The sequence below is a fragment of the Narcine bancroftii genome, chromosome 5 (assembly GCF_036971445.1).
Source record: "Narcine bancroftii isolate sNarBan1 chromosome 5, sNarBan1.hap1, whole genome shotgun sequence".
NCBI classification, from domain to species: Eukaryota; Metazoa; Chordata; class Chondrichthyes; order Torpediniformes; family Narcinidae; genus Narcine; species Narcine bancroftii.
This window is the reverse complement of record NC_091473.1, coordinates 34465983-34492923: the sequence shown is the minus strand read 5'-3', so window position 1 is coordinate 34492923 and position 26941 is coordinate 34465983. Positions and strand designations below refer to the sequence as shown.

Below are 26941 nucleotides of genomic sequence, written 5' to 3'. Positions count from 1 at the left end.
CAACATACTGCCCAAGTGATTTGTGTTCCACTCACAATATAATAAATATTTTAATCACCTTGAGCGCTCCTATTTAGACGCATGGCACACATACAGATAGACATAACAAAGTGAAGCATCATTCCCGTCTACCTCCCCTTCACTTATTAGAAAGGCACACTGAACATTTTTAAAAGTGGGTGTATTACCAGAGTAAAGATGAACATAAGCATCATAAGGCAGAGAACAAATTTCAATATCTCTATGATGCCATCAGAGTCCATGAACATGATATTCTAGATTGGAATATTTATACCTCAAACACACTGGAGAATCATATGAAAGAATATGAAAATTGTTCCAGTTATATTACATTCACGTTTCTTCTTGCATAACCAAAAGTGCAGTAGCAGTACATCCATCGAAGAGTGTTCCTTGCTGCCTTTGGGAGTGGTAACCTAGGACAGTTCTATTCCTGCACTAAAAATGGGTCAGTCAGCAAATATATGTAGCAAAGAATGAGATTCTGGAGGAACTCAAAGGGTTAGGTAGCATCCGTGAACAGAAATGGTCAGTGAATGTTTTGAGAACATTTGGTTTGCCAGAGACTCAATTTGAATATAGCTAAAAGATAATTTATCTAACAGTTTAATTGGCATATGATAGTTATTACACAAATTCATGTAAAATACCTTGACAAGGTAGTTAACAAAGTGAGCAATTTGAAAAGTCTTTCGCAACCAGCACAGTCAGCAATTTCATAATTTTAACCCCTGTGCATATTTGCAAGTGCGGGTGGGGTAAATCTACAACAGTGTAAAAAAAATGCAGAAGAGAAACATGAATCAGAAGAGAAATTGAGTGTAACATATGGAAGTGTGGGGGAGGGGAGGAGGAAAATCAAGTGGGATTTCGATCATCACTTGAAGTCCTTCTGTCTGGGGCAGAAAGCTGCTTTAGCTGACCACAAGTTGCCTGTTGTCAAAGACCAGGTCATTCTGGGGTAGGGCCTCAGCTGCACAGTACTGAGGCCTCAGTGCACCTCACTTTTACCTCCCAGTTGTCCCTGTCAAAACTGTGATATGGATGAATGGAGTGATCACTCCTATGCCAGATTTTACAGATGTACAATGATAGAGAATGATTCCTTAGTGCCATTCTGGGTCCCTCAGCCCAAATGGGGTCTGCCACTGCCCTCCCCATGGACTCCGGTGATAGATGGATCAGCATTTGTCACTCAGCACATCCTGGACTCATGGCAAGGTTTACGTGTGTATTCAAGAGGTTACAGTTTTCTTTGAAAACTTTACCACAAGACAACTTACTCTTTTGCTTTGTTGTGGCTAATTGCATTGGAGTAAATATATAAAAGCAGCAGAGTTATGCCTTCCATCCCTAAAATGAATCTTGTCATGTTGTTCTTTGACAATGTCTTTTGTATAACATGCTTTCAAATAACAAAGAGCATGTGAAAAGTGTCATGCTGTTCTTTTGGATTGTAAAACCAGTTAACAGAAAACATAAAGAGCATGTAAATGCATGATTTTTTTAATATAAAAATAGATAAAAAGATTGAAAAATATTTACTTCATTCACTAAACTGAAAGTGTCTAATGTTTTAAAAATAAATGCCTCCTTCTTGTGAGAAATTATATTTTGGAAAAGATTTACTTTGAGCTAGTTCAGTGAATGTCTGTCCCAATAATGACAGCCTTCTCCTTTCTTGTCACAAGAGAAATTGATTTCTAATCTGGGAGAAGCACACTCCGCAATAAATCAACTTCCACAGATTTGTAAACCATTGTTGCACTTTTACCTTTTGCTGCTGCGGTCCTTTAAATCCTATATTGGCAGCCATTCGAATTGCCTGATCTTTTCCAACCCCTTCAATGATATCAATGACCTCCTGAAAAATAAGTCAACAGAAGGAGACACAAAAAGAAGTTAATAAGCACTTCATAAGAAGAATGAAAAGTATATATTTCATAGGCCAAGCAGTTATTGAGCGCAAAAATGTTGGTTGACAATTAATCTGCCTGCCAATTTAGAAAAATAATCTAACTTCTGCAAATAATTTATAATAATAAATCTGCCCATGTTATGTCAAGGCAGAGAGTTTTCTCATTCAGTTACCTCGGTAATTTCATAAATATACTTTGCTAAAGGTTTCAAAATTCTTGGGGTGAAATTGATAATAAATGTCCACAGTTCAATTTAGTTTTTTTTAGCATTGAGAAACATGTAACATAGCATTCACAATCACTAGCTTCACAGCTTACCTTAAAAATCAACTCGGGCTTGGTTGCTGCTACTTCTTCAATGTCCATTCCTCCCTGGGGACTTCCAACCATAATCGGTCCGTTGCAGGCTCTGTCCATCAGTATGGCTAAATATGTTTCTCTGGCAATATCCAGGGCCTCTGCTACCATGACCTTTATTCACATGCATATTAATTTGGGACAATATTTACAATATTAATCGTGCAATATAGCATTTATACTGAAATATTCTCTCATTCAACTTGCATGTCCTTTGCCCAACAGAGTCCATGTCAAGGATCCAGCTTCATTCACTTTATTTATTCTCTCCACATTGCCATCGACTCCCCTCACAATTTCATCACTCACCAATGCACAGGTGGCAATTTACAGAGGCTAATTAACTAAGCAGTCTGCAAATCTTTAGCAAGTTAGTGGAAACTGGACCATCAGAAAGAACCCACATGCCTACAGAGAGAATATGTAAACTTTCACATGAACAGCAGGGGTCAGGATTGAACCCTTCTCACTGAGAGAGAGATAGAAGCTCTACTTGCTGAAGCACTGTGTTGCTTTCATATTTGGTCCTTTAAATATATTCAATAGTTAATGCATACACAACTAATTTGTTTTTATTAGTATAGTTTTAAAGGAAGTAAATCATGAAAATTTGTAGACACCGCGGTTGAAGTAAAAACACAAAATGCTGGAAAAACCTAGCAGGTCAAACAGCGTCCTTTATGTCTTTCTTCTTTGGCTTGGCTTCGCGGACGAAGATTTATGGAGGGGTAATGTCCACGTCAGCTGCAGGCTCGTTTGTGGCTGACAAGTCCGATGCAGGACAGGCAGATGTGGTTGCAGCGGTTGCAAGGGAAAATTGGTTGGTTGGGGTTGGGTGTTGGGTTTTTCATCCTTTGTCTTTTGTCAGTGAGGTGGGCTCTGCGGTCTTCTTCAAAGGAGGTTTCTGCCCGCCGAACTGTGAGGCGCCAAGATGCACGGTTTGAGGCGATATCAGCCCACTGGCGGTGGTCAATATGGCAAGCAATTTCTTTCGGCAGTCCTTGTACCTCTTCTTTGGTGCACCTCTGTCTTGGTGGCCAGTGGAGAGCTCGCCATATATCATGATCCTTTATGTAGCAACGGTAAAAATACATAACTGATGTTTCAGGCTTTAAAGCACAAAACATCAGTTATGTATTTTTACCGTTGCTACTGTAATGGATAAATATCTTGGGAGAATATAATATTTGGGGAGAATTTGGTAAGATTTAGAGTAGGTTGCATACATACACACATTTTAAAACAGATCTTATTTGGAAGACTGAAGAAATACTGAAGATCTCTGGAGAATGTAAGCACATTTCACAAATAGGTGTTAATTGAACTGATGTCATAAAATGAATGATCATTGTTTGGAGCTGGTGCCAGGATAGCCACATGTACCTTTCTGCAGGGTGCTTGCAGGAAGGTCACTCCTGGGTTTTGTTTATCTAACAACAGCTTGAGCAGACGAAAGAACTCCTGTTGTTTGCTGAAGAAGGTGGGGGTTTTGGAAGTGAGTGAATCACATGGTTTTGCTGGAAGTTTCAGTTGGAGGGGGAGAGAGAGAGAGAGAGAGAGAGAGAGAGGGAAGACAAGTTCTCTCAGTCAGCTAGTGTGTGTGACACTAAAGCAGCTGAACAATGCAAGTCAGGAAGAGCTGGTTGGAAACAAAGTTCCAAAGAAGCGCTATCTCTCTGATGTTACTCTTGGAATAAGAGGAATGGAAGTCTGTGGTAGCTTGAAGAAAAAAGTTACCATCTGGAAATCCCTGATGGGGCAAGTTTCATCAGCAAGATCTTGACGTGACTAATGGTGGTACCTCAGTTGTGGAAATTCTGGATCTCTCTCTGCAAACCCTACAAGAACCTTCCTGAGCGGTAAACATTTACCTTTCAAGCACCAAAGCCTGGTAAACTTTATACATGTTAAATTCTGTGCACAGTATAAGAATTGCCTGCATCCAGAGAACTTGGAAGAAGGAGAAGTGAGATTGAACTGTGAACCAAAGAACTTTTCTTAAATTTACACACACATTCCATACACATGCACTTAGAATGAGAAGGGGGTTAATTTGGGTTAGTATAGAGTTAAGTTACTTTGATTCTGTTTTCATGATTAAAGTTGATTAAAAATAACTTTTGTTTTACAAACCACTTGTCTTGGTGAATATCTATTGGTGCTGGGTTTTGGGGTCCTTTGGGCTCGTAACACTACATAAAGGACACTGTTTGGCCTACTGAGTTTCTCAACCATTTTGTGTTTGACTGTTATTTTTATATACCTGTATATAGATCAGCACAGTATGAAGTTATGCTAACCCATATCAACATACTGCCCAATCAAACTAATCATTCTCTCCCTCAAAGTCCATAACCTCCAATTTTTCTTATACCAATGTACCTATCTAAGAATCTTTTAAATGTCCCTATTGTATTGGCCCTGACCACCACCCACGGCAATGCATTCCAGGCATCCACCATTATCTTTGTTAAAAAAAACTACCTCTGACGATGCTCTGAAATTTAACTCCACTTATCTTAAACAGATGTCCTCCAATATTGGCTACTTCAACTGTGGACTGAAGGTGATGGGTGTTTATATGTATCTATGCCACTCATTAATTAAATATATTAACAGATATTTAGTTTGAAGTTCACAAACATCGCCTTACCTTGCTAACTTTGACACCTTCCTTTGTGGTTTGATTGGTAATGAGATTGTACCCAAGCATTTGTTTTGCCAGCTGGCCAACATCATCAGGGCTATAGATATATTAGAGAAAAAGTAATTTTTAAATGTGATCTCTTTCTCTATCATTGGAGTCCATCTCCATTCACAGAGCCACCCCTCCTCCCTCTGATTGTTAGTGTGCCCTTCCTCCCTTATCTACCAATTACCTTCTACCTTGGGGCCGTGCTCATCCCCCTGCCCTCCCCCCCCCTATAATTTTGCTTGGGAGCTTGTTGACACCTTGCGGTTGGCAGTTAGCAGTTAGCGCAACGCCTTTGCAGCGCCATCAGTCTGGGGTTCGAATCCCGCGCTATGAGGAGTTTGTACGTTCTCCCCGTTTCTATGTGGGTTTTTTCCAGGGGATCTGGTTTCCACCCGCCATTCAAAACATACCCTGGGTGTAGGTTAATAGGGTGCAAATTGGATGGCACGGAACCATGGGCCAAAATGGCCTGTTACCCTGCTGTTTGCCAAAATTTAAATTTAAGAGCTCAAGGCCGAAACAATCTTTGCTACATAAAGTACACTGTTTGACCAGCTGAGTTTCTCCAGCTTCGTGTTTTTACTTCTATCATTTTCATTTGGTAACATTTTAACTGCTTTCTGCAAGTCCAATTTTACTAACCCTAAAGCAATGGTTAACTTGGCCTGTCCCTCAATTCTGAAATTGATGCAATATTTTTAGGCACAGGTAGCTTGGCCTGTTCTGTCTATTTTTATTTAAATTCCTAACACCATGTCTCAGGTTCCAGCGCCAGCACAGGTTACTGCCACGAGAAATCACAAATGAGCCATGCCAGGGCTACAGCTCACTCTGTAGGCTACATTTTGACACTGCAGCAGCTCGTACACATTTCCCCAAAAGCTTCGCTCAGCTATTCTCAGTCTTTTCATAGTGCTGAGTTTGGCAAATACTGCCATGAATAAGGAATTCTGCTTTTCATTTCACTCATCTTTAATTTTATTCAGAAAACAAAGCTAAGAAATCATCAAATCAATATTCAGTATTGATACTCACAGTACAATTTTTTTATATAACAAACCAGGCAAGTAGTGTAAAATATGAAGCCATGTTTAAGCTGCATATTTAATGAATGAATGATGAATGAATGAAGAGTTGATTCGCTATATACAAAAGTTCAATGTACAAACCCAATGAAAGTCTTACTTGCTGCAACTTTTCAGGTACATGACAACATAAGGAGAAAAAAGGGATAATAGAAAGAGAGGGGGGAAAAAAATCACACCACCAGCAAATTTCAAAAAGTGTTCATTAATTACAACAAAATTGGAAAGTGTTTGTACATTAATATCTCCAGACATTGAATCACAAAACCCAACAGATAGAGATCAGGTAGAGAATTGGGGAGAAAAAATATTGAACAGATCAAAAGTGGGTATGAACTATAACCTGGCATGGAAAGGATGAAATTGAATTAAGAAACTGCTTTCACCTCTTCAATGGATTCCAAGCACCTTACTGACAAATGCACATTCACAGAGTTTGCCCACTGTTCTATTTACATATTTGGGAATAGAATTTTTTCAAGTGAATGCAACAAGCTGGGTGGGTTCAAACTGCAAATACATTTGTATGTGTTTTCCGAAGTAATGTTTCTTAAGAGCCTTGCAGAATAATTGACTCTGCTCAGGTTCTTAAAATATTACATTTCATAATTTAAAAAAACATTTTGTTAGATGTACAGCATGGTAACAGGCAATTTTGGCCCACTCGCATGTGTCGCCCAAATTACACCCAATTGACCCACACCCCTGGTACATTTTGAACAGTGGGAGGTACTGGAGCCACAAGGGAAAACCAACACAGACACGGGGAGAATGTACGAACTGCTTACAGAGAGCACGGGATTTGAACCCTGGTCCCAATTGCTGGTGCTGTAAACGCATTGCACTAACTGTGACACCAACCGAGCTGCCCCAAATTCATATTTATAAATATTTAAGGGGCATTAATTCTCTTAATCCCAAGAAACAACTTGTATGCTTTGACCATCATTGAAGAGCCATAAGCATGTGGAATTCTTGAAAGCTCATCATAGCTATGTACAGAGAACCTCAGGTTTACAAAACCAGTATTGGAAAATGGGATTTGGCTCAAGTCCAATGAAAATGGGGTACTGGGGCGAGCAACACTGGTTTGTAAGTGTCAAAGAGATTTCAGGGAACCTTTAGCTTATACTTGGTTCCTTAATGCATGGTTCCTGAGAAATGGTCAACATGGCTTTCATTTGATTAACAGCAGTTCAGCTTAAAAATGAAGTATTTTCTATAATTTCTCTCTTTTTCAGGATATGTTAAACAAATGTACCCCTAATTTACTAACTTTTAAAGCCTTTAAAAACATTTTATTAAAGTTTGAATCTTTGAAAGATGCAGGTGAAGCAAACACTTAAGGGTGCAAATTGTACATTGGCCATCACTTCAGTACAGGTCCAAGGAAGTCTCACCAAGGTCCTGCAAATTTGCAGTAATGCCATTCCCAGGACAGTACACAGTTTTTGTGTCTCTAACTCTCAGATAAATTTGTCATGGAATGAATGCAACAAAGGTTTGCCAAGGCCTTCAGTCTCACGACAGAGGTGAGAAAACATTTCTTCAAACTATAGAACTTCCTACCACCAAAGTCGTTGAAGGCCAAATCACTGAAAATAATCCTATTTTTCAACAGGTGAATGGCTGGTATACAGAGGACCACAAACATGAGCATACAAATTAGTTGCAGTAACAGGACACAAAGGAATCAAATTTTGGACAATTCAAGCCAAATCCATTATTCAAATGGATCATGGAAAAACTGATTCTAACCTCAACTCCAAATTCCTGCCTACTCAAGGTAACCTTTAATTCCTTCCTGAATCAAGAATACAGCTACATTCATCTTGGAAAATTTGCAAAGATTTTCCAAACACCACGCATTGAGAAAGAAAATTCCAATCTTTAAAACTAGAGAGCAGTACTTCTCAGTTGTGGTCTACACACCAGTGGAATTCCACGGTAAATAAAGGAGTACTGAATGTGGTCCATGAGGTGAAGAAAGATTTTAACTCATCTTTATTTACAATGGGTGATCCTGTTGCAAACCGTACCACTCCATTATCAAACTGGCACCCGTAGTTTTGGGCCCCCGCAGAAGACAGGAGATGCAAAGGACTCTGGGAGGGGCATGACTTCCGAGGTCAGATGATGGCGATAGTGCGCCAATTGTATTTATTTAAACTTCTGTGAAGGTTCCATTTAAGAATTCATTTGGTTCAGGTCACAGACGATTTCCGTTGTGCTTTGTCCACTGCACCACTCACTACAATCCTTTATTCATTTAATAGACCCCTAATTCTACATCCTTTCACACAATGAAACATTCTCTCCATATTCACCCAGCCAAGACCCTTCAGGTCCTTCTAAATGTCAACCATCTCTTCTCACTCTTCAATATCTAGCAGATACAAATATGGGTGGAAATGACACATCTGATCACGCTATATCTTTCCTCTGTATTTCACAAATGGCCTGACCAAATCACTGTATAATTGTAGCAAGACTTCATGATCCTTGCACTGCATCATCCTTGCCACAAAGACCAACCTTCCATTTTCCTTCTTATTTGTCTGCTAACGTAGTGATTCTTTTACGAGGCAATTCAGACTGCTCAGAAATCCAACATTTAGTCTCAGATGGTTTAAACAATGCTGCTTTTCTATTCTTCCAACTTGTGCATATCCTCAGCATTTCCTCACAACATTGGTCACCTATTTACCCACTCCCATCATATCTCCATATCTTGACAGCCCCTTCAAATCTTTACACCAACTATTCTTCCATCCTCTTTATAGTACAACCTTTGTATAATATATTGCAAATATCTGAGGCCTTTTCATCAATCCCTCTGGCATGCAATGAATTCTGGTCATCAACCTGGAAATTATCTTTTTAATTCTGCTCTCTATTTTCTGATTGATAAACTACCTTCATGTCCATCTGTCCTAATCTAACGTTGAACCCTTATGTATGTGCACAAAATTGTATATCAACCCACCGATTCCCTTTCACCTTTCATAACCACAACAAATAACATCTAGTAAATTTGAGACACAACTTCCCTTTCGTGTTCAGTTTTGCTGATGTTATTTTATTGAGATCACGAACTAAAATGAACATCATTTCATCTGAAATGACCTGCAGCTATAGTTATGTATTTCATCTTCCTCCTGGATTCATCAGTGGATGATCTACTTTAAGCTTGCTAGTCCCCATTCAGATTCTACCATTGCTACTTCAGAATCATTCATTAAATGTGAGAACCCAATTTTCCCCTGCCTGTGTCATTCATTTCACAGTCGCCAGTTTTATGTTACTGTACTGACAATAACCACACCAGCAGTGCGAGTATAAGACAGCTTTAATAAACTAATATGTACACTAAGAGGTCTTGCCTCTCTGCAAGACGAACCTGAAAGGCTAGACTGTAGCTCTGGACTGCTTTCTGTACAAGGTCACCGGGATGACCCCTGGTGCCCTTGTGGTGTAATTACATATCACCACAGTTATAACTGCATTTATCCTTCTCGTCCCCATATTTGGTCGAACCAATTTGCAATTTCTAAAATGCTTATTTAGTTCCAACATCATATAATTTGATTTCATTTATCCATTCAAGACATAACAAAACACAGCAAAATAACCATTTAAATAAAATTTGAAACATACTTTTTTGTTAAATGAACTCCTCCTTTCAGTCCACTGGTGAAGCTGCCCTTTCCTCTGCCACCAGCCAGAATTTGAGCCTTTAAAACAATTTCTTTTGCTTCTATTGGGTGACAAAGAAAGTAAAATATCAATTAAGTTCATTCAACAATCACTGTAATTGGATTCACAAAATTGCACTGAAAACATTAACCGAAGTATCATTGGATTTTTCACTAGATATGCATGTTTCATATATGCCTGTCTTATATATTTCACCTCAAAAGTGAATTTTACATTAAAAATAAGCCACTCTAACAGATGAAGGAATATCACACCCAAATATGTTAAGTATTTATCTAATTGATGCCATTCTCTGAGCTATGACATCTAATAGCATTTCTGACAATATCAAAACATTTTTATTTATTAATCTTTTCACAATTATATTTGCCACTTCTCATCTTATTCAAACTGTTGCCCTTTCTAACACTTTCCCTCTCCATGCACAATGTTTTAAAGGCTGTTAATAGTATTCATTCTTCATCTTAACCTTGTAGCGAAAATATTAACACCGACTTCACTTCTGAATTTGTGATGTCACCAGAATAAAAGACTTATTTTAGATTATTTCATGTCAGTTTTATAGAAGCCAGCATTGAATGGAGTTTGCTTCATTGTGACCACTCCCACAGGAACAATCACCCATTTTCTGTAGTTCCCAGTGGAAATGTCAGTAATGGGCGTCATTATGCTGTGAACCTGACAGCAAAATCTTGGGTTTGTTCCTGCATAATTAATCAGAATTGTTCCTCTATACGATCCACTAGTGATTAAAAAAATAATGAACTAAAGAAAACCTTAACTTTATGACCATTATAGTACAAACACTTCATAAAATTAAGCATTGTTATATGAAATGTCACAATGTTTGAATAGTATTCATGTTCAGATTTCATATGGGTGGCATGGTTAGTGCAGCAGTCTGCACAACACTATTACAGCACCAGTGATTTGGGTTCGAATCTGGTGTTGTCTGTAGGGAGTTTCTCTGTTCTACCCATGACCTGTGTGGGTTTTCTCTGGGTACTCCGGTTTCAACCCACCCTTCAAAATGAATGACGTTTGCAAGGTTAATTGGGTGAAATGAGCCGTAAGGGCCTTCTGTTGTGCTGTATCATTAACATTTAATTTAAAAAAGATAATTTAATTTATCTACGGTCAACCAGTTTACCTATCTCGGCTGCACCATTTCATCAGATGCAAGGATCGACAATGAGATAGACAACAGACTCGCCAAGGCAAATAGCGCCTTTGGAAGACTACACAAAAGAGTCTGGAAAAACAACCAACTGAAAAACCTCACAAAGATAAGCGTATACAGAGCCGTTGTCATACCCACACTCCTGTTCGGCTCCGAATCATGGGTCCTCTACCGGCACCACCTACGGCTCCTAGAACGCTTCCACCAGCGTTGTCTCCGCTCCATCCTCAACATCCATTGGAGCGCTTACACCCCTAACGTCGAAGTACTCGAGATGGCAGAGGTCGACAGCATCGAGTCCACGCTGCTGAAGATCCAGCTGCGCTGGATGGGTCACGTCTCCAGAATGGAGGACCATCGCCTTCCCAAGATCGTGTTATATGGCGAGCTCTCCACTGGCCACCGTGACAGAGGTGCACCAAAGAAAAGGTACAAGGACTGCCTAAAGAAATCTCTTGGTGCCTGCCACATTGACCACCGCCAGTGGGCTGATAACGCCTCAAACCGTGCATCTTGGCGCCTCACAGTTTGGCGGGCAGCAGCCTCCTTTGAAGAAGACCGCAGAGCCCACCTCACTGACAAAAGGCAAAGGAGGAAAAACCCAACACCCAACCCCAACCAACCAATTTTCCCTTGCAACCGCTGCAATCGTGTCTGCCTGTCCCGCATCGGACTGGTCAGCCACAAACGAGCCTGCAGCTGACGTGGACTTTTTACCCCCTCCATAAATCTTCGTCTGCGAAGCCAAGCCAAAGAATTTAAAAAAGAAAAAAAAAAGATAAAATATTGTGTGGTGTCTAATAACCTCAAAATCTGCCAAAATTCCAAATCCAATCAATGTGTCCCAATTTTTATTTGGTCCTTGATCAAATGTTTAAAATGTCAATTGGAAAATAAAACTTGTTTTCTTGTTTGCTGTCAACAACAGGAATAGTCACTTCCTTCCATTGATGATATCACCAGAACTTGCATTTAGCTGTCAGCAGAATGGAATTAATATCACTGTAGGGTAGATTGAAAACTTGGCTGAATGGTCCAGCAACAACAAGCTCGCATACAATATCAACCAAACCAAGGAGATGATTGTTGATTTCAGGAAGGTAAAACCAGAGGTGTATGATCCAGTGATCACTGGGAAATCAGAGGTGGAGAGGGTGAGCAAATTTAAGTTCTTGGAAGTCATTATCTTGGAGGATCTTTCCTGCACCAAACACACCAATGATATCGTGAAGAAAGCACGTAAGCACCTCTACTTCCTCAGGAGTTTGTGGACATCAGAAACCATGGTCATTTACTACAGAGGTATGGTGGAATGTGTGCTGACCAGTTGCATTGTGGTCTGATATGGGGACACCAATACCTCTGAGTGTAAAGCCCTGCAAAAGGTAGTGCACACAGCCCAAGATATCACAGGCAAACCTTCCTCACTATTGAGTACATCTAAAGGGAACACTACCGACTGAGAGCAGCAGCAATCATCAAGGATCCACACCACCAGCACATAGTTTTCTTGCTGCTACCATCAGAAAAGAGGTATAGGTGCTACAAGACTCTCACCACCAGGTTCAGGAATAGCTGCTATCCCTCCACCATCAGACTCCTCAATAGCAAGCTCAATCAGAGACTCATTTAAGGAGACTTACTTTAGCACTCAATTTTTTTTCTACCTGCATTGTACAGTTAGTTTGTTTACATTTCTTTATTTATTTACATGTGTACAATGTAGTTTTTTTGTGCATGACCAATTAGTGGTAATTGTGGCATGCCCACAGAAAAAGGAATCTCAGGATTGGTTGCAATGCTATGTGTGTACTATGACAATAAATCTGAAATCTGAAAGTACGCTGGAGATATTTTTCTGGACGTGTTTCTCTGAGGCTGGTGCCAAACACCATCACTATGTCAATGACTACATCTCAGCCATGATTTCAGGCTGCATTTGACCAATAGACCAAAGTCTTTAAAAGTAATAATATTAATTGTTTTTAATCATGCCCTCTGATCATTTTCAACAAAACACCACATAGAAGGTAAGCTACATTACATAAGAGCATTAGAAAAAGGAGCAGGAGTCGGCCATCCAGCCCATTGAGCCTGCGCCACCATTCATTAAGATAATTGACTCAACTCCACCTATTGGCCTTTTCCCTATATCTCTCAATTCCTTTTATATGTAAAAATCTATCTAACTGAACCTTAAATATGTTTAATGAAGTACCCTCAACTGCTTCCCTAGGTAGAGAATTCCACAGATTCTCTACTCTCTGGGAAAATCAGTTTTTCCTCATCTCTGTCTTAAATCTACTCCCCTGAATCTTGAGGCTGTGTCCCCTAGCTCTGGTCTCACCTATCAGTGAAAACAATTTTCCTGCCTCTACCTTTTCTATCCTTTTAATAATTTTATATGTTTCTATAACATCTCCTCTCATTCTTCTGAATTCGAGTGAGTATAATCCCAGGTGATTTTGTCTCTCCTCGTAGGTCAACCCCCTCATCTCAGGGATCAACCTGGTGAACTTCCTCTGGGCTGCCTCCAAGGACAGTATATCCTTCCTCAACTATGGAGACCAGAATTGCACACAGTACTCCAGGTGGAGCCTCACCAGTACCTTGTATAGTTGCAGCATGACCTCCCTGCTCTTGAATTCAATTCTTCTAGTGAAGGCCAACATTCCATTTGCCTTCTTAATAACCTGTTGTACCTGTAACCCAACTTTTTGTGATTCATACACAAGCACTCCCAAGTCCTCTGCATGCTGCACTTTTTCCACCATTTAAATAATAATCTGCTCTTCTATTTTTTTTACCGAAGTGGATGACCTTGGATTTTCTAATGTTATTCTCCATCTGCCAGACCTTTGCCCACTCACCAACCTTAACTATACCCTTCTGAAGCCTCTCCATGTACTCTGTCCAATATGCTTTTCCACTCCTTTTAGTGTCATCTGCAAACTTGGCTACACGACACTCTGTCCCCTCTTCCAAATCATCAGTGTAAATGGTGAACAGCTGAGGGCCCAGCACCGACACTCCTGCGGCCCCTCCCCCACTTACCACTGTCCGACAATCAGAAAGACACCAATTTATTCCAACTCTCTGTCTTCTGTCAGTTAACTAATCCAATATACTTCCGCTGATTCCATTCATCTGTATTTTATTGAGAAGTCTCTTATTTTGCACCTTATCAAATATCTTCTGGAAATCCAAATATACAACATCAACCTGTTCCCCTCTATTTACCGCACCCATTATATCCTCAAAAAACTCCAGCAATTTGTCAAACAAGACCTGCCCTTTCTGAATCCATGCTGTGTCTGTCTGATTGAACCCCTTCGCTCTATATGTCTCGCTATTTCATCCTTAATGACAGCTTCAAGCATTTTCTCGACTACGGATGTGAACTGGCCAAGAGTTACCCATCTTCTGCCTACATCTCTTTTTTTTAAAAGTGGTGTGACATTTGCTGTCTTCCAATCTGCTGGGACCTGCCAAGAACCCAGAGAATTTTGGAAAATGACAAGCAAAGCATCCACCCGTCATTTCCTTCTATACCCTGGGATGCATCCCATCAGGATCAAGGGATTTGTCCGTCTTCAATCCCATTGGTTTGCTCGTCACCATCTCTTTTGTAATAATTATCTTATTGAGGCTCTCACCTCTCTTTGCATTCCTGTCACCACTCTTTGGCATGCTGGATGTGTCTTCCACCGTGAAGACTGATACAAAATATCAGTTCAATGCCTTGGCCATTTCCTCATTGCTCAATATCAATTACCCTTTCTCATCTTCCAATGGACCTATGTTGAATCTAGTCACCCTCATCCATTTTATATATTTATAACATTTTTTACTATCTGTTTTTTATATTTTGTACTAATTTACCTTCATAATCCTTCTTTGCTTCCCTTATTTCCCATTTATTGTCCTTTGTTGCCTTCCCAATCCTTCAGTTTCCCACCACTCTTGGTGACTTTGTACACAAGCTTTTAATTTTATACTTTCATTTATTTCTTTAGTTAACCAAGGCTGACTCTTCCCTCTCTTACTGCCCTTATTTTTAATGGGAATATATTTTTGTTGAGCACTGTGAAAAATCACATTATCTTTTCATAATACTTGACTTAATTTAAAGAAGGCTAAATATAATTCATCATAATTAAATGTTGCAATTCTTTCACTTTTTTAATGGCAGGTGATCTATTGAGGGAAAGAGCAGTAGGACAGCTGCTCGAATTACTGCCTCGCATCTCCAACGACCTTGGTTCTATACAGACCTCTAGCACCTACTACATGGAGCTTGTGGTCCTCCCTGTGACTGCCTGGGTATCCTCTAATTATTCTGGTTTCCTCCATATCTTAAACACACGTAGTTTGGTAGATGTCAATTGAGCAGAGAGATTATAGGAATGTGGGGGAAATGGGTGAAAGGGAAAAGGTGTGGGAACAAGGATTGCTTTGTAAAGAAGCATAGACTAGATCAGCCACTCTCAACATTTATTCAGCTATGCTACCCCCCCAACAAGGACTCTGCTTCAAGTTTATGGGCCCTCTTCCCTATGAAGCAGTCAAGATTTGATTTCTTCCATTCTTCTCTCCTACCAACTGCATAATTTTAAAAAAAATTATGTTATGCGATGTGAAAACAATGCTTTTACTTAAATGTATTGTGACTCCCTCAACTCCCAGGGCCCTTATTGAGAACGGTTGACGAGATGGAAACCCTACAGTTCCATCAGCTCCTATCACTTTAAAAGTGTAATTTCCTTTTCTCATAAACAGAATCCTTCCAATTCACTGCACTCAGAACATATCCAAGTTTCATTTCCATTATGTTCTGTTTCTCAACATAAAATGCACCTATCATCTTCCAAGATCACTATATATATTTCCAGTTTTTTTTTTAATGTCACAAACATGCAACATAAATTTAAATCATTTGACAATGTTATTTCACACTGTTTTAAGGTTTTCTGAGAAATTTCTCAAATTAGATCCCTAATCTTAAAATTAAGATGGTTATTTGGGGATAGTTTTAATATTTCCTGAAGGTTTATCTTTAACATACTAAGAAACAGATTCCTGTGGCCCAATAGAATTTAGAAATGATTTTAAGTATATTGTGAGGAATTACAGTGGAATCCTGATTTAACACAAATCTGGATATAACGCGGTGAGTCATTCGACTCCAGCATCGGGCTGCCACCAGCAGTGGGTATGGGGTCTTCGGGCTGCCATGAGGAGCGGTGACTTCAGAGTGGTGACTCCGGTATTCCTCTAAAAGCGAGGATATTGGACTGCTGCAAGGAGTGGGGACATCGGGCTCCCATGGGGAGCGGAGACTTTGGCCTGCTGCCAGGAACAGGGATGGTCAGTTAACTAAAAATTAATTTGTGTTTTAATTTCAACTGTAACAACAACAATTTATTGAAACCCAGATTTAGTGTGACCCCACTTTTTTCGTGATGTAATTTTTTGACCCAAAATATTGCGTTATACTGGGGTTCCACTGTATGATTTAGTCACGTAACATTGGATAGTAATTTGCAATGTAATTTAAAAAAATTAGATTTAAAAATAAAACTTTTCATCTATAATAATTACATTGTGACAAGTTACTATCATTAAATAGATCAAGGAATACTTAGAATGTTCTTTAAGAAAATGTATTTTAACATTGTATGATTCACTGTCTCTTGCAGAAAAAAAATGTTTGGCAATATAAAAAAGGTTTGAGGAAAAATTAGAGCAAACCAACACACATCTTAAAATTGGGCTAATATTTTTACTGCTTTGCATTTATTTCTACCTTAATGTTAACAGTGAAGAGAAGTGATTTTCAGCCTTTTTCTTTCACATGCCACTTTAAGTATTCCCTATGCCATAGGTACTCTATGATTAGTAAGGGATTGCTTAAGGTTGTATGTGGGTGGAAAAAAACTTTTGAAAACCACAGTTTTAATCATACCTAATTGATTTGTTATGTTCACAGTTTCATGACTCCAAAGGAAATGGGCTAATAACACTTTTTCTCAAGCAAAATATTTCAGCAACAATTGGGTCTAGAGCAGTGATTCTCAACCTTCCCTTTTCACTTACGCAATCCCTTCCCTTCTAATCACAGAGCACTGATTGCATAGGGATTACTTAAAGTAGTATGTGAGTGAAAAGAAAAAGGTTTAGAACCATTAGTGAAGAGGCAAGTTTGGATATATTGTAAAATATTAGTAAACGCAAGGAAAAAAAGTAGTTATTAATGCTCTATTGAATTGTTATTTTACAGTATGGGCACATACATGAAAACTATCCTAGAAACTAATGAAAGTCAAACATACTATGACATGAAATTTAATATATTATTTTAATTGAACAATCAAAATGTTATTCTGTCTTTAATATGACATTAGCATTTGATTACAAAGGGTTTAGCTCTTCGTACATATCACTGCCACAAAATGGTAGAATATTTCTACAGTATTGTTCATGGTAGTTAACAATGTCAATATGTTTCTGATGTATGTCATTTTCCATTTACCACAGTTACATAGTTTGCAATACCAGGGACAGAGACTAAATACCTTTTAATGCATAATTTTATTTATTGTATGAAGGTTTCGGCATTATATTGTGAACACACATCATCTATTCAGTTTCTAAAAGACAGAAGATATAGCCTCTACCAATATATGGAAGCACCAACTCCTTTTCCATGGCCTGTAAACTTTAAGGACATGCATTTAACAACTAGTTACCTTCAAAAGTAAGAAGAAACCTCTAATAAATGGGACCCAACAGTATCAGACAGATGTTTTCGTTGTAAGAAGGAAACGGGAACAACAGTACATGCAATTTGGGCATGTGAGAAAGTGGAAAAGTTTTGGGAAGATCTAAACCAGGAATTAAATAAAATCACAAAAAGCAACATACCAAAAAATCCAGAGATCTTTCTTATAAGTAATACAAGAAGTAAAGAACTTGGACTCGATTTGGATGGAGCACAAAAAAGATTTATTATGATAGCCTTAGCTGTAGCAAAAAAATGTATTACGTCAACCTGGAAATTAGAAGATAGCCTGAGAATACAGCAATGGTACATAGAAATGAATAAATGTATTCCATTGGAAAAAATAACATATAATTTAAGAAATAACATCACAGTATTCGAACAAATTTGGGAACCGTACATGGAACACAACAGAGAAGTCCTACCGTGGACCTCCACTGCCTAAAATGACAGAAGGAGAAGACGAAATGAACTGACCCAGTATGTAAAAGTAGATAACACAAATTTCTTGTTTATTTTCATTGTGTGATGACATTGTTTAATGGGTTTAATGTATCATATAGGTTGAATGTTGAGTGGGTGGGGAGGGGGGGGTGAAGGAGGAAGGGAAGGGAGGGGGGAAAAAGGGGAGAAAGTGACACTGTGTATATTCAAAAGGGAAAACTTTGTGTATATTTTGGTCAGTATGCTTCATAGTGTGAAATTTTTTTTAAATTTTAAAAAGTAAGAAAAAACATATATACTTCAAATAACATGGAATGGAATTCAAACTAATCAACAGCTGTCATACAATTCAATAAAATTAAAGTCTACCCTAAGAGTTCTGATTACCATATAGTACCGACACAAAATGAACAACTGTTTTCTTCTCAGTCACCTTGTTTATTACTTAACTGATGAATCAGTCACAATCCTAAAACTTGAGTGTAATGACTGGTCCATTATTTATGACAACACCATTTACCAGTAACCACAAAAGACTTTAAATATTGAATGAGATACTATATAGAAAGGTGCCATATACATAATCTCAGAATTAGTGTTTACTTTTCTTAGCTAAAGTTTCCTGATTGAACTTTGACTTCCACATCCTAGAGAGTGGAGAAGATAGTCATTCCTTCGCAAACCACGGCAATCACCTTGAATGATCACTTCATCTTCTGCTGTTTTATAATTGGTGCATTTGACAGATTTCTATCCAGTTCAACGAGCTTCTTGTTGAATAAGGAAACAACTGAGAGGGCGATTTTTCTTCTTGCACTTCACTTAGCATGAACAGACTCTGCATTACTCATTTTCAATCTCTCACAATTTTTTTTGCCACACAACAATAGCAGATTGTTGGGGCTCCACTGAGCCGGAATGTTCACTGCTCTACATGTGATAATAAACACTATAATAACACTGGGATTAAAAATCAACGGGAAAAAAACCTCAAAATCATAGCTTTAGATGTAAAGGAAGACAGGACATAAGCATTATTTGTGGTGGTGGTGGTGGGGGGGTGTTAGATGCCATAAAATGAAGCAAACTAACACATCAGTTTTCCATCCACTACTTGCTCATATAGATAAAAATAACTGAACATTAGGCCATTTGTTCATCCCAATACACATTCTGTATGAGTCTAATATTTCTTACCTCGGCAAAGAAAACAAGGGCAACAAATTTGCCCTTAACCAAGTTATGAGCATAACTTTCCTCAAAAGTTATTACATTATTAATGCTATAATTTTTTTGGCTTGGCTTCGCGGACAAAGATTTATGGACGGGTAAAATGTCCACGTCAGCTGCAGGCTCGTTTGTGGCTGACAAGTCCGATGCGGGACAGGCAGACACGGTTGCAGCGGTTGCAGGGGAAAATTGGTTGGTTGGGTTTGGGTGTTGGGTTTTTCATCCTTTGTCTTTTGTCAGTGAGGTGGGCTCTGCGGTCTTCTTCAAAGGAGGTTGCTGCCCGCCGAACTGTGAGGCGCCAAGATGCACGGTTGGAGGCGATATCAGCCAACTGGCAGTGGTCAATGTGGCAGGCATCAAGAGATTTCTTTAGGCAGTCCTTGTACCTCTTCTTTGGTGCACCTCTGACACGATGGCCAGTGGAGAGCTTGCCATATAACACAATCTTGCGCCTTCCCAAGATCGTATTAATACTAATGGGGATCTTATAGCACATAAGCAAAATGTTGAGAATGCAAGAAATAGCACAGGGACGAGGCAAAAGTAGGGGTAATGGGGGGCAAGAAGAGAAATAAAAGTAAGGTGTTAATGAGAATAACAGAACCACTACCTGAAAACATTAAACTCAATGTTAAGTTTGATATGTGTAGTTTCAATATGACATGCTGTTCATTGACATTGTGTTGGGTTTCCCTTAACCAATGTGGAAGGTTGAAGACAGGAAGGTTAACATGAAAATAAGTGGGAAAATAACTCAGCAACCAACGTAAAGTTTGGGGTCATGCCCACTGAGTAAACAGAGTTGTACTGCAATGGTCCCCAAATCTGCTGACTGCATCATATTTCAGATTTCTTGTCAGAGTACATATTGGTCATCACCTGAGATTCTTTTTCCTGCAGATGAGGCAGAATGACCACTTATGGCTAGTACAAAAAAAATTGTACTTAACGTACATATATAAACAAACTTGGTGCATTACAAAGGGAAAAAATAAATAGAGTGCAAAGGTTAGAGTCCTCAAATGAATTCTTGATTGAGTTCGTTGTTGAGGAGTCTGATGATGGAGGGGTAGAAGCTGTTCCTGAACCTGGTGGTGCGAGTCTGTAGCACTTTCCCTCTTTCCTGATGGTAGTCATGAAAACAGAATGAGTTGTGGGTGATATGGATCCTTAATGAATGCTACTGCTCTTCAACAGCAGCGTTCCCGGTGTTCTTGACTGTGGGGAGTGTCTTGCCTGTGATCTCCAGGGCTGTGTTCACTACCTTTTACAGGACTTTATGCTCAGGGGTATTGGTATCCCCATACCGGATTGATGCAGCCAGTCAGCACACTTTCCAAGACAAATCTGCAGAAATTTGCCAGGGTTTCTAATATCATACCAAACCTCTCCAAACTCTTGAGGAAGTTGAGATACTAACGTGCTTTCTTCACAATTCCATTAGTGTGTTTGGTCCAAGAAAGATCCTCCAAGATCTTGACTCCCAGGAATTTAAACTTGCTCACACCCTCCACCCCTGATTGGGTCCATCACTGCCTGGTATGGAGGTGCCAACACTCAGGACAAGAATAAACTCCAGAGGGGGTTGTTAACTTGGCCTGCAACATTACAGACGCCAGACTTCTCTCCATTGAGGACATCTACATGAGGCGGTGTCCTAAAAAGAGCAGCCTCTATCCTCAAAGACCGCCACCACCCAGGCCATGCCCTCTTCACTCTGCAACCATCAGGAAAAAGCTACAGGAGCCTAAAGATGAACACTCAGTGACACAAGGACAGCTTCTTCCCCGCTGCCATCAGATTCCTGAATAATCAATGAACCAAAGACACTGCCTTACTTTTCATGCACTTATTTTAAATAATGTTGTAAAATGGTTATAATATCAATGTTTGCCCTATGATGCTGTCACATGACAATAAGTTCTGATTCTTAAAATGCAAGAGAAGGCATTGACTGTGGAAACTGGATACAGGTCATTCTTCTTCTTCTTTGGCTTGGCTTCGCGGACGAAGATTTATGGAGGGGGTAAATGTCCACATCAGCTGCAGGCTCGTTTGTGGCTGACAAGTCCGATGCGGGACAGGCAGACACGGTTAAATGAAATTAACTGATTTGAGTAGCATTATTACAAACTTAGATAATAAACACATCTGATTAATCTTTTGCAATTCCCCAATTCTATCAATTAAGTAAAATCATCAGTAATCTGCTTGGTGTTTAATTCCAACAGAAGAACCAAATGTAAGTTTACTTGAACTTAAAAATAATAGCAGTGGTCATTTAAAGCAATGGCTTAATGCACAATTAATCAAAAACTGCCAACAGAAACATGATGTGGATCTGGTGAATTAATAAATTGATGATAACGTGATTGCAATATCTGCCTGTTCGGGAACAGGCGGTGCTCTCCCAATCAAACAAGTAAAATTGTAAAATACAATCAAGAATGGGTTGTACTTCTCACAAATTAATTCATTAAATAAAGCTGGGGAAAAATACATGAAATGCTGATGAGATTAGACCTCATTTTATTCAAAATTAATTAAAATAAAAAGGGACCTGCAATACAAAATGCCCTCAGGAGCAAGTAATGCTTTCTGCAAATTAATTAAGTAAAAGGATGGCAACAAAGAAAGCCATAGGAAATATGACACATTTCCCTTGAATTTATTAAATAAATGGTGCTGAAAATGTAATATTCTGTTGGGAGAGTGAAAATTAATGAAATAAAAACAGCTAAAAGTAAAAACACTATTGGGAGATGTCTGCTTTTATTGCACATTGAATAATTCATTAAATCAAGCAGGTCTCCTTTTCACACACTGATTTGGGAGTGGGATTGGGTAAACTTTGAAGTAATGCAGGAAAAGAACTTTGACCAATTGTTAAAAGATTTGGTAGTCCACATTACAAAAATAGACCCGTGAATGGATAGACAGTATTTGCATCAATCAAGTTATTTCAGTAACAACATTTACAAATCTGGATCTGTTCTATTCAGAAGTCTTTCCTTGAAATTTATTAATTTTCTCACTAGATTTCTCACTTGTTTTCAGATGCTTCCAATTTCATGCAGCTGACATGCTGGTAATTTACTCTGTGCTAATCAATGAAAAATGAAATGTGACATTACAGTAAGCAACAGGAGCATCTGCACCAAGCACTGGGGAGATGACACCTGGAATACAGTGTACATTTTTGGTCTCCTTCCACTAGTTTGCTGATGAGGATGGCGGACTTCTCTCTTCAGGCATGTTTGAGCAGACTGAGCCTGTGCTCTCTGGAGTCCAAAAGAATGAGAAACACATGAGATTTTAAAGGAGCTCAATAGGGTATATGATGTTCCCCTTCAGCGGGCCGAGAACATCAATGCATGGATCAAAGTTTTGGAACAAAGAAGCAACCACTCTCATGGAGCAAACAAAAGAATTGAACAAGCAAATGTTAATATTTTATTTTCAATTCTTTCATAAATGCTCTGAATATCCAAAAAAAAACAATCACATATTTAGTAAAGTGTGTCTTTGCTCCTCAGATTAGCTAGGACCTTTAACTTTTAAAAGAATTTAGACATATAGCACGCTAAGAGGCCCTCCCGATCCATGAGCCCTTACACCCCCCCCCCCACCAAATGCACCAAATAACCTACAACCTCCAGATGTTTTTGAAGGGTGGGAGGTAACCAGAGCACCTGGAGAAACCCACGTAGGCATGGGGAGAAAGTACAAACTCCTTACAGACAACACCAGATTCGAACCTAGGTTGCTGTTGTCTGTGGACTTGCTGAAACTTAGAAGTCAGGGGAAAGCAGATCACTATGTTAACCATCTCCAGATCAAATCCTATGATAGACAGATTCTCTGTAGAAAAAGTGCTGTAATTTCTTGGTGATTAAACCAAAATGTTTACAAATAATCTTGAATATAATCTGAATGTGCACTTTAATCATGTGTGAATTGTTCAATTACAAACTTAAAACTGTGGAGCACAGGGGAAAATAAAGAAAAAATGCATCTTTGTCCCAAACATTATGGAAGGAATGGTATGTTATACAGAGATATGTTGGGTGAGGGTATATCAAATATGTTATTATTACGTCTCCAGAATGGAGGACCATCGCCTTTCCAAGATCGTGTTATATGGCGAGCTCTCCACTGGCCACCGTGACAGAGGTGCACCAAAGAAGAGGTACAAGGACTGCCTAAAGAAATCTCTTGGTGCCTGCCACATTGACCACCGCCAGTGGGCTGATATCGCCTCAAACCGTACATCTTGGCGCCTCACAGTTCGGCGGGTAGCAACCTCCTTTGAAGAAGACCGCAGAGCCCACTTCACTGACAAAAGACAAAGGAGGAAAAACCCACACCCAACCCCAACCCACCAATTTTCCCCTGCAACCGTTGCAACCGTGTCTGCCTGTCCCGCATTGGACTTGTCAGCCACAAACGAGCCTGTAGCTGACGTGGACATTTACCCCCTCCATAAATCTTCGTCCACGAGGTCAAGCCAAAGAGAAAAGAGACATAAAAATAACATTTGATTGGTTAAGATACATCAAAGGTTGATGTATTTTTAGGTGTTCAAGGTTCTTTTGATGAAGATTCTGGAACACAAACAGAATTTTGATGTTGAAACAAATGGGAAATGCTTTTACCTTTTACAATATTTTTTTCTTAATCTAATACTTTCCCAGAAAGAAAATCTTCGTAAAATGGGTAATACATATAAAGAAAGACTTTCAGCTTGTCTTAAAATTGCAGAAGTAGAATATTGATTCAAGCCATCCACAAACTATAGGACTCTGTAGATCATGTTTTTAAACTTTTATCATTGGTATATCAGAATGGGATTAGATTAGCAAATCACTGAATAGGTATGTCTGTGATTTTAGTTTCCAAAATAGTATTTAAATCAAGTTCTAAGCTTAAGTTTCCATTCATTTAATTATCTGTTAATCCATGTTTAATTAACTAACACGTTCTACTGCAGTGTTCTCCGAGACTGTGCAGTAGAGTATGTTTGAGAACCTGGACCACTTTGCATATCTCAGGAGGCACATATTTGCAAAGGCAGACAATGACGATAAAATTCATCATTCCTTCATTACTGCAGCACAGCCTTTGGTCGATTGAGAGAGTATTGGAAGATCAAGAGATTCGACTTGACAAGGAATTTGTGATCCATCACTCCACTATGACCCCTGTCCTCCTAATAGACTTCTGGGATGTGGCTACTTTCAGGAGCGTCCCAAGGCACTTGATAAATATCACCACCTCCATCTCCCCAAAATTCTGAACATTCATTCTAAGGATAAGTTCATTAACATCAGTGTTCCTCATAGGTCATTATCACCAGTACTGTGGTTCTAGTTACAGTCTGCGACATTTAGTTGGCTCTATCATTTGCCTACCTGACACCAAACTCCCAAAACAAATACAGGCATACATTACTTTATGAATCTAGATCGTTCCTACGGAACCATTTGGAAGCTGAAATGATGTAAACTGAAGAGGCGATTACCATTGATTTTTATGGGGAAATTTTTTGAGCATTCCCAGACCCCAAAAAAATTACCCATCAACCCATACCAAATTACACACGAAACCTCAAATAACACTAACATTTATTTAAAGAAGGAATGACATGATAAATACACAGCCTATAAAGTAGAAATAGGTATGTGCAGTATAGTTAGGCTGAGTCTTTGGAGGTTGGGGTGGTGGGAGGTACAGGTGACTGGAAAGTAGGAGAGGGAGGAAGAGCTGCTTCTGTAATGGCTCGCTACTTTCATAAAAGTGAAAATCCTTTCGTAAGAGCGAACACAGGTTTCTTCGTAAAAAAGTGAATTTATGTAAAGCGAGTATTTGTCCAGCATGAAAAAAAGCAATTACCCACATACTCAAGGTAATCTTTGGAACTTCAATTTCAAATGCTGAAGAATCATTTGGGATGTATTGATAAATGTGATTACATGTTCTAGGAGTATGCCTGTTCAGGAAGCAGAAGCAGACCACCTCACAAACTACCATCATCCATCTCTAACAGAAGAGTTTACAGTTCCCTCATTGGTTTCACTAGTCACCTCGGATCTCATGGATAGTCTGTGATTGCCTGAGAATAAATTATGTTACACAGGGTGGAATCAACTAAAATTAAAACCAAAGGAAACTGGCAAGTAGAAAGAATCTTCATTTCTCAGTGCCATCTTCAAAGCTTTTAAATCTGATAAGAGTACAAAAGAAATCTGACAACAGAACCTTCAATAAGATCTCAAGTTCACTGTATTGGTAATACAACACATACTAAAATTAATATCAAGTAGAACCTGTGTTAAGAAGAGAATTGACGGACAAAAAAAATACAAAACACTACAAACGTATAAGGTGGAGAAGAACATAATGAAGATAAGAGCAGAAGTATTATGAGCTAGGAGAAAAAATGCACAAAATACTAGCTTGGCAGCTTAAGACAGAACAAACTAAAAGAACGGTATTGGCATCAAAGAAAAATGACAAACAAATTACATATAACCCAACAGAGATCAATGAAAACTTCAAGGAATTCTATGAGCAATTATACCGAACTGAGAATGAAGGGAAAGAAGACAAAATAAATGAGTTTCTAGCTAAAATTGAACTACCAAAATTGCAAGAAGAGGAGCAAAACAAATTGATAAAACCATTTGAAAGAGAGGAAATACAGGATATATTAAAAAAGCTACCGAACAATAAAATGCATGGAGAGGACAGATTCCCAATAGAATTCTATAAAACATTTAAAGACTTATTAATTCCTCTTCTCCTGGAAGTAATGAACCAGATTGAAGAAACACAAAAAATGCCAGATTCATGTAAAACAGCAATAATTACAATAATACCAAAAATGGGGAAAGATCCACTAACACTAGCACCGTATAGACCAATATCTCTACTTAACTCAGATTATAAGATAATAGCAAAATTATTAGCAAACAGATTGGCCGACTGTGTACCAAAAATAGTAAAACTAGATCAAATTGGAATTATTAAGAAAAGACAAACAACAGACAATATCTTAACTTAATCCATGCAGTACAAGGAAATAAGACGCCAAAAGTGGCGGTTGCTTTAGACGCAGAAAAAGCCTTTGACAGGGTAGAATGGAATTATTTATTCAAAGTACTACAGAGGTTCAACCTACCAGAGAAATATATTAATTGGATTAAAGCACGATATAAGGGACCATTGGTGAAGGTGACAGTAAATGGATATATATCAAACAAATTTAAATTAAGTAGGTCAACTAGGCAGGGATGTCCACTATCTCCCTCACTGTTCGCTTTAGCTATAGAACCCTTGGCAGAACTGATAAGAACAGAAAATAAAATAAAAGGGCTAAAAATAAAAGAGAAGGAATATAAAATCAGTCTATTTGCAGATGACATCAAAGTATACTTAACAGAACCAGAATTATCAATAAAAGAATTACATAAGAAATTGAAGGAATATGGAGAAATATCGGGCTACAAGATC

The 26941-nt window shown here is 38.8% G+C and overlaps 1 protein-coding gene across 4 annotated transcripts in view; it reads right to left on the bottom strand.

The window, feature by feature from the left end:
• The window catches only part of suclg2 (succinate-CoA ligase GDP-forming subunit beta), a 403858-nt gene that overhangs the window by 143910 nt on the left and 233007 nt on the right, over nt 1-26941 (bottom strand). For all 4 annotated transcript variants that reach the window (XM_069937105.1, XM_069937101.1, XM_069937103.1 and 1 more), the window contains 4 exons: nt 9735-9834; nt 4951-5041; nt 2259-2411; nt 1796-1885 (listed from right to left, as the gene is read on the bottom strand). In XM_069937105.1, coding sequence (XP_069793206.1) covers nt 1796-1885; nt 2259-2411; nt 4951-5041; nt 9735-9834 — 434 coding nt within the window. The remainder of the gene's footprint in view (nt 1-1795; nt 1886-2258; nt 2412-4950; nt 5042-9734; nt 9835-26941) is intronic.